Source organism: Pollicipes pollicipes, unplaced genomic scaffold, assembly GCF_011947565.3.
Source record: "Pollicipes pollicipes isolate AB1234 unplaced genomic scaffold, Ppol_2.1 Scaffold_4002;HRSCAF=4701_pilon_pilon_pilon, whole genome shotgun sequence".
Lineage (NCBI taxonomy): Eukaryota > Metazoa > Arthropoda > Thecostraca > Pollicipedomorpha > Pollicipedidae > Pollicipes > Pollicipes pollicipes.
This window is the reverse complement of record NW_023596420.1, coordinates 16771156-16780145: the sequence shown is the minus strand read 5'-3', so window position 1 is coordinate 16780145 and position 8990 is coordinate 16771156. Positions and strand designations below refer to the sequence as shown.

General features: G+C 52.3%; 1 protein-coding gene across 1 annotated transcript; it reads left to right on the top strand.

Moving 5' to 3' along the window:
• Nucleotides 1-3364: 3364 nt before the first annotated feature.
• LOC119094043 (uncharacterized) lies at nucleotides 3365-6688 on the top strand. The gene is made up of 3 exons (XM_037217108.1): nucleotides 3365-3591; nucleotides 4453-4937; nucleotides 5526-6688. Exons 1-3 carry the CDS (start codon nucleotides 3423-3425, stop codon nucleotides 5643-5645), a joined length of 774 nt encoding a protein of 257 aa, XP_037073003.1. The 5' UTR covers nucleotides 3365-3422; the 3' UTR covers nucleotides 5646-6688.
• Nucleotides 6689-8990: the final 2302 nt, after the last annotated feature.

Genomic DNA, 8990 nt, shown 5'->3' with positions numbered 1-8990 from the left:
TTTCAAGGGGAGGGACCCCGGAGGCACGTGTTCTGCTATCAAATGTTTACGTGTAGCAATATCCATGTGCAGTGATATCGACAATTAAACATCCAGAATGAGCGTCTTCCGATGAAAACAGATGTCTTCTTGACCCGTGGGAGGGCCTCCCAATCCTGAAATAAGGCTTCCTGAGAAAAAAGGGTTTTCTGATGCATATAAGAGCCTCTTGATTCAGAACAGGATCCTTCCGATTCGCAAATGGGCACCAAATCCAGCAAAGGGCCTAATTATTCTTAAAAAGGGAAATTTAGATCAATTTAGGAGCCCCTAAGCATCGAGTACCTCGGTACGTTAACATATATGGGCCCCAGCAACAGCGCAAGGCCCTCCAAGCGACTGGAATAGGCCGGATACCAACGTAAAGGGTACCTGAAGAACCAAGAGAACCCCAGCAGGTCAACATATGCGGTCCCAGCGATGGGGCTTAGGAGCCTTCGAGGCGTATGGAAGGAATCCCGCGGCAACAGCATGAGGCCTCTGGACAGCGCAATGAGCCTCAAAACATTCTCAATGGCCATCACTTCCATCAGCAAATTATTAATGTTTGCCTTCTCACGGGCGCTTTACTTTCGCTTGTGGCTATTCTTGGTCGGTTGCGACTATTCAGGAGTCCCAAGAACGTCCAACCTTGATGTGTTTCGTCCCAAAAAGACTGTGTCCGTTCGGCCCGTTATGGGTCAGAAGCCGAAGAGGAATGAGTGGCATGGCCCCTTGCCCCCTCCTCTGGATCAGCCACTGTGCAAATGTAAGCACCTCAGTACTTTTCTGCTCCCGCATTAAAAACCACTGTGTAACTACGGTTGCACAACCAGCACAAGAACGGCGTTTTCTTTCAAAAATGGAGCATGTCGACGCCCAAGCAAACAGCTGTTCAGGCACATTGCATGTTTATTTAAACGTTGCTCGATCAAATGATGGACGTTGTTATCCCGAGGACGAGGGCCGTCCGGTCTTTACATACAAACTGAACACTCGTCTACGGTTTGAGCTCGAGGGTATAACAATATAAAGTCTAAGGTAATGCAGGCTATCACGCGAATGCATGTTCTGATGTGCTTTTTGACCACGGTAATTTCCTCGTAAAAAGCCCAGACGAACCCCACATTCCGCCGACAAGTCTGGGCATGCCGATGGATCCGGCTGACGGAAGGAGTGGGCGGGGGGAGGGGGGTCGGAGGCAGGCGGCTGAGTGATGTGCTTCCCCCTTCCCTCAGAGCGTCATCCCCCCCCCCCCCCCGGACACCGGTCCGGTGCAGTTCTGAGTCATCCCAGCCGGGAGTGAGGCGGAGAGCGTGTAGGTCCTTACCGCACAGTGGATCGTAGCTGGCGCTGTATCGTACGATCACGTGACCAAACCGCAGAGCCTCCTGAGTCATCAGCACCGTTAAACACAATGTGATGAAACCTGACGCTCAAATCTGCTGAATAGTCTTTGTGTATGTAAGAAGGTCAACAGTCACAGGAAACAGCGCATGCCTAGGGATGATTGAGTGTTTTGAGTCTTTGTGCCTGTATTTGCAAAAGCATGGTACAAACAACTGATGGCAGGCGCGAACGATTGATAGAAGGTACGAAGGACTGATAGAAGATACGAAGGGCTGGTAGATGGTACGAAAGACTGATAGGTGGTACGAACGCCTTAAAGGTAGCCGAATTCCCGTGAGGGCGGGTGAACTAATCTCTTTGTCAATGCGTACAATGTAAACGCGATGGTGTAAAGATAGCTATTGGTCAGGTGGACAGATTGGCGTGGACTGCCCAGGGCTTAGCCGGAAATGTGCTGACAAGCTCCTCCAATGCGCACCTTTGACCAATCAGAGGACAGCGGACGCCAGCTGACCGCAGACGGCCGGACGAGGCGGCGACCCAGCCGGAGCGCAGCGGCGTCTGGTGCACTGTCTAGCGAGCGCACCACAGGCTGGGTCTGATTATCACGCAACTCATTAAGTTGTTGAAGGGAGTGTACCACTATTGGGGCATGTTTTATTTCAAAGCAACCTGGTGAACTCTCAGAACCTGTCATTGTAGGAAACATGCCGCGTCTTTATTATTTTTTTCATTTATTGTTAGATCAGACGTGTCCGATTTTATCATCGATGCCAGCTTACTCGAAATCCTTCTGAATAGCTCAAAATTTCGATTTCAAGCAGTCGCACCTGCTTGACAAATCTTATTGGACTCCCCGCTCACCACTATGAACGTAATGCATGTCATTGGCAATACTTTTTCAGCATGTGTGTTCTGTTATGTTTTCAGCACACTAATTTGGCGGAATGCTGATTTAATGGACAACACGAAAGCTGGAAACGTTTTTTTAAGAAAAGTTGCGCAGACATGGGGCTATTATTCTGCGAATTCAACGAAACGTTATACTATGGCTTAGATTCCCACCCTGTTGCGTTTGCCACAGCGGCTCTTTTTGGCTTGGGAAGCGGAGTATCTTAAGCGCACTTTGGCTTTGGGAAGCGGAGTATCTTATGATTTATGCGACGCAGTGGTTCAAACTCCAACCAATGCACCTCTCACTAAATGGCCGTTGCCGCCCGCTGCGCCAATCACAAACGCTCATTTGTACTGACGTCATTCATGCCTTTACAGGTGTGACTTTTAAGCCCGCATTCCCGGCACGTGCGAGTTCAAACAGTTAAAAAATGATCCCTCTAACCCGTAACAGCTGATAACGGCCGTCAGCAGTTGCTGCCGTCGTCATGGTGACGGCGGTCGAGACAACTGCAGTTGTTGTAGACTCGGGATACACTCTGCTGCTATCAAGAAAGGAAAAAAATGTGGTACTGTAACAAAGCGCTTGCAGCGCAATTTGGCCTCGAAAATAATTAAGGTTGATATCATCATGTTTTTTCAGGTGCTGCAGTGACACTACTCGGTGCTTTTATTAGGCGCAGTAGCCGTGCGATTTCTTAAGCACCTCTGAATATTCCAGCGTGCTTACGATTAATGTCCCCGTCCCCCCATCAAAAATTGTTTGCACCGCCTCTGGCGATATGCCTGTTGATGTTTGGCCACTCAGTCGACGGGGAATCTCTGGAGAAACGGGGGAGGGGGCAATGTCGGTTTGCATGTCGTTTATTTCTGGGATTACTCGTTAAAATGTCTCAGAGCTGGGGCAGCTCGCTCTACCCGGCAGCCGCCTCTGCCGCCACTCCAAAGGGCAACGCTCTTGCTGTGTGGATAGCATCCTGCGCGTCGCCGCCTATGACGTCAACCGTGGTGACATCACCCACGACGGCGAGGGCGCTGATTGGCTGCCGATAGCGACGCGCGGCCGCCAGCACTTGCTCGGGCCTCATTGTACTGGCGCGGCGCTCCGTGTGCAGAGTGGTGCGGTCGTGACAACTCTGAGATGTGCCCTGCCTGCTCCGATGACTGCGATGCTGAGTCTAGCGCTGGTGGGAGCCGTGCCGATCACGGCCCAGGAGCAGGAGCACAGCCGGCTGCTGCCGCTGGTGCAGCAGCTGCTGCGCTGCGAGCTGGTGCGCAGCGTACTGCGCCACTGGACACCGACGCCGCCGCCCGACGTGGCCGACGCAGGTCAGTGTTGTGTCATGGGGGTCGCTGCGCCGGGGCGCCCCGCTCTGCCCGCAGCGTGTGCATGCATTCACAGGCTGGGCCCCTCAATGAGGCTGGCAATTTATGAAGTGGTGCCGTGCGTCATGGTTTGCTGAGTGGAAGATGTTGCCAGTTATATGTAAGTCACGCTCTGTTTGCCGTTCTGCCCTCAAAAGGCCGCCAGTCTCACGGTTTGGCCAATAATTGTACTGCATGTGTGCTAGATCTCACCAAAAGGACCGTGCGCGTCGGCTCAACGATTCCGCGTATGAGGCCAGGATGTAGCGGCGTGGTTTCCAGCGGATGGCCGGAAGGTTCGAAGCTTAGAAGCTTCGAAGCTCCGAAGCTCCGAAGCTTAGGCCGAGGAAACTCCGTGGCGATATTCAAGCGTTCACGAACAAACACGCCGCGGCAGCCAGCTTTTAGCGTAGCTGCTGTGTCCTTCGACGATGTTTATGGAAGCCGAGACGGACCCGAGACAAGTTCTCACATGCCAATGTCGTTGCAATCGACACTGGATGCTGGCGACACAGAATGTTTGTGAATGTCAGCGCGCTGTCCCGTCCTTCACGCGCTGCGCCCGGCCGCTTGGCTCGGCAGCTATCAGCCCGAGGTCACAGCTGTGTCCGGCCGGCATGTCAAGCCCAAACACGTGCGTCTACAATCGCCCCACATCCGCGGCATTGACGGGGCTCCAGGAGTGGCGCGTCAACTGTCGCGCCGGTCGCTGACCCCGGTCGGCGGCAGCCAGGCTGCGCCGTCGCTGTGTCACCGACCGGTCAACGCACGCGGTCCCGGGCGGCGGCGGGCTCTGTGATCCTGACCTCGGCCCCGTCTTTTCAGCCACGTGCGTCACCGAGCAGGAGCTGGCACGTGCCAGTCGCGCCCGCCGCCATGGCCCGCTACCTGACCTGGTGACCTCTTGTCAGCCGGGGTCACCGGGCGGCGGGCGGGAGCCGGACGGCGGCCGGCCGGTGAGCCGGGAGCAGCTGCAGTTGCGCCTGGATCGGCTGCAGGCGGTGCGCAAGATGGCGCAACAGCCGGACAACTGGGCCAGTGATGTCGGACACAGCTACGTCGCCCCGCCCGTCTCCGGAGAGGAACGTCTCAGCCCGACCTCGGAGGATATGGGCGAGCACGAGGATCAGGACAGGGAGGACGGGAACGAGGACGAGGCGGAGGACGAGGCCGGAGGCGCGGCGCTCCGGGAGGGAGACGCTGGCGGACGGGCACGCCTCATGGTCGGTAGAGATCTGGCTGCCGTCGCCGATAAGATCGACGCCGAGCTGCCACCTGGGCCGCTGACCCAGTCACCTGCATCCAGCCAGGTGAGCACATCCGGCATTGCTTAATCGCTGTGCATGGATCGGTGGGAAACCCGCTGCCGGATGCCACGTGTACGGTGACTAATTGTTGGCTTGTCCGTGCAACCTGACTGTGTTGCTAGCGAGTCTCAGTCAGACGGGCCCCTACTTCCTTGAATGGCTGGATTGACTTCCGTCTCCAAAACTGGTGGATTGTTTTATTATTGACGTGATCAAGAACATTTACAAGGCTGACGTCCAAACTCAAGTGCCGGGGATGGCTATATTTGCGCTTAGAGTTTTTCATCATTTTATGCGATGCTTAAAGTCCCTGTCTGTGGAAGGAGACGCCGAGATTCAATCGCCTGCTTGTGCACGTCTTGCTTCCGCGAGCGTTCGTTCCCTAAATGTGACTATGCCCCCTTTGCCACCCTCGTTGACTCCTTCTTAAAAGGGAGCGGAAGCGACGCTCCCTGGCAAGATTTAGTGATTATGAACTTGTACTGTAATAAATGCATGGGTCGAAAGGAACACAAAACGGCAAAGCATCGCTGTTGAGCCCGTACCGTGCTGAGCGGCGCCACTGACGGCCGCCGCGCCGTGGTTTTTCAGGATCGAGCGGCGCCTCCAGTGACGTCCCTCGGCGGATCAAGACGTCTCAGCACCGCCGCCACTGCCACCGTTGCCCACGCGCTGGCCTGCGCCCTGGGCGAGCTGCTCAAGCAGCCGTGATGGCCGCCGCAGCCGGGACGGCGCCGCAGCAGCGACAAATGTGGCGCAGCATCCCGCTGAAGCCACCGTCTGTCGCCTGTGCATCGCAGATTTAGACCGTCCCTAGCATAGAGGAAATAATGTTCATCGCTCAGAACGAATCCACATTCAGCTGGACGCTGATGTTTTGCTTGCGTGGCATGAAAAGGGTGATTTGAACGGCTACGTGTTTTTGTCCTAGAGAAAGAAAGCCAGATAGTTTGTTGCAAGGAGATTGGTGTAGTCTGCATGCGTACACAAGTCACATGTTGTGAGTGTGTGAATATCTCCGTCTCCGCGCGTTCGTTGGTTTTGCTGAAGTCTAGCCGGCTGTGTCGAGCTGCTGATATTGTGTTGGTGACGCTGAGCTGAAGATAAGGAAAAACAGAGTGCGGTCTCATGCAGGTCACGACCGCTGGCGCATGCAGAATGACAATCTACTAGCATCGAGCTAGTCAGGGTTCGACACCCAGTGTTAGTTTGCTGATGTATATCTCATGATGTCGTGCTGTTTTTGAGCTTATTCCCCTCATGTCTTTGTAACTGATGCAAAGCTGTGGATGTTGACCTGTTGACGCGACTTGCTGATATCATGCTATTGACCCCGAACTATGGATATCGTGCAGCCGGTGTCGCGGAGAGGGCTTCAGGGGTGCCGCATGATGTGGTGTACGTGGCCGGTGACCAGATGGTTGTGAAGATGTTAGCTGTGATGTAGGGTAGCGGGTCTACTCTTCAACGCGAGGAAATGAGTCGGGAGCACAGCCAGGACAGAGACTGGGGATGCTTGCTGACAGCACTCCTTAGGCCGCGTTCACTCACCTCGTGGTCGTGACAGACAGCCAGGACAGAGACCGGGGATGCTTGCTGACAGCACTCCGTGTGCCGCGTTCACTCACTTTGTGGTCGTGATAGAGACAGCCAGGATAGAGACTGGGGATGCTTGCTGACAGCACTCCGTGGGCCGCGTTCACTCATTCTGTGGTCGTGCCTAAGTGACCACATTTGTGCATATCTATGTTCACTTTGACTTGTCAGTCAATACATGTGAGCTTTTTTTTAAAAACTGTTTGATCATGCGATGAGCGGTTATGAAGGACGAATTCAGAGAAGGTATCGCCGCATTTTGGGGCTGTACCCTGGCGTCCAGATTACTTACAATGTTGGTCTGTGCTCTGAGATTGGCTTCCACTTGGTGAGGAGAAGGGGGCATCAGGTCAAAGGTAAAAAATCCCTGAAATTAGAACTGTTTCGGTTTTGCATGCTCATGTATACATGATTGAGAGAAGTGCTGCCTCGTGGCAACACAAAAGCTTTAAAAATTTAACAGGCGTATACCCTGTTTATTTCCGAGTACAATGGTGTAGTTGTTATGTGTTTTGAGCATAAGTACATGATGTGGAGCGTAATCAATGTAACAGTGTCAGTCCGCCACGCGCGGCCTGCAGCATTGCCGGCTGCCGCCCGCCGCCCGCATCGGCCGGAAAAGATCGCACTTCACTGAAACCACAAATGCCAGGGCCATGTTTTGGTGTTCAAACACGCGCATTTTGCCGAAAATTTTGACACGATTGCATAGTGTGCCGGAGAGGTGCACACAGAAAACCTCACGCAATCTCACTGATCCCCCCCCCCCCCCTGTAGGTGTAAGGATCTACGCATTTGAATCATAAAAAATCCACTTAGGAGAGTATTTCGTGATAATTGATTATTCCTTAAAGCCACAGACATGAACTTTTTGGACAGCCGTCTGGCGAACGCTTGCCGTTTCCACTGACAGATCGGTGCCGTCCCTACCACCCTTCCCAGATCTGAACATAAAACGGAATGCAAACATTGACGAAACCTTGCTTTGCTTCAGTTAACGGTACTCGTTTGTTCAATCAAAGCCTGCTGCTATGCTCACTGATTTCGCGTTTGAGAGAAGTGCTGCCCTGAGGTAAGCCCATTGGTAAAAATGTACGTGTGTGTGAGGGAGGGGGGTTGCTCGGGGGTAGTTCATCAGGATGCTTTGTTATCAACAAATCAGTGTAAACGACTATACTCACTAATCAGGCCATTCTAATCATACCGGCACAGTTCTGCTAGCATAATCGCATTGGCACTAGTTTTTGTCCTCTTGGGCTGACTGAAAAAATGTTTTCAGCCGCACAGAGATTCTGTCAAGTGTTGCATGACTGCGTGGCTTGGCGTCAGCAAAGAGCTCCTTTGGCCGAGGGGGTAGTTCTACTGGGGGGGGGGGGGGGGGATCATTAAGGGTGCTTCTCCATGTGCTCCTATGAGGCTGAAATCACCCTGAAATCGTTTGGCATGTTAAGATCGAGCGTGTACAATGAATATGCCTCTTATGAGACAACTGAAGATACCGATTGGTTAACATACTCGAGATCGGAAATGTTACCACTGGGGAGGGCGACATGCCCTCAATTTTCACATAATGTTATTACTGTTTGCTTGAGAAATGCACGTATTTCATAGTTTTTCCATTAAAAATACCATTCTCCATCAGGTGTAACCCCATATATTTCCATTGACCTCTCCGATTCTGATCTCCCCCCCCCCCCCCCCCCCACTTGAAAGACCGGTTATGCCCATGCCTAAAGCCACACGAAACTATTTAAAAAACGTTATCCATGGTCACAGTGGCTTTTTAGCATCTAATGAAAGGTAATCCATAGTTTAACATCAATATACGCATACGTAAAATCCTGCTGACATTCACAAACCTTTCCGGCTTCCATCAAAGGCTCTCATTTTTGCAGTCACAGAGATGACGCTTGCGACGAGGAATGCAGCAACGTTAACGCCCATTGGACACCTGTCATGGCGCCAGCTTCACGCGCTGCCACTTGCGCATGATACGATGGGCCAATGTGAATATTCTGTTACAAAAATTGGTAATAGCGGTAACTCAGATTATGTTTTTATTTGGAAAAGCTCTGGTTGAAACGATGATATCGAGTGTAACAGTAATGAAGAGCATAACATTCCCGAATCATTTCACGGCGGTGAAAAAGTCTGGAGTGTGAGGGCAATACATCAAACTTTCCATATGCAGTAATACAACACACACACACAACTCTTGTAAATGGGATAAGCTGACGGTAAATTTGTGTCAGCATATTTCTACGTTTTCCACGCCTGATTTTCTTGGACACCCGATATTTCCCTTAATCTGGCAGTTCTGTGGAAGCATGGCTTTCTTAGCGCAAGAATCACCCTGCAATGAATTCAAACCACGGCAATACAACACCGGGTACTCCAAAGTTTTGACTAGTAGGTATCGACACAGTATACCAGAATCGGGATTAACACCAGATTTAGCAT

Coding starts and splice junctions, on each gene's coding strand:
- LOC119094043 (XM_037217108.1), top strand. CDS start 3,423: ATGACTGCGATGCTGAGTCTAGCGCTGGTGGGAGCCGTGCCGATCACG. Junction 3,592..4,452: donor GCCCGACGTGGCCGACGCAG/GTCAGTGTTGTG, acceptor CCGTCTTTTCAG/CCACGTGCGTCACCGAGCAG. Junction 4,938..5,525: donor AGTCACCTGCATCCAGCCAG/GTGAGCACATCC, acceptor GTGGTTTTTCAG/GATCGAGCGGCGCCTCCAGT.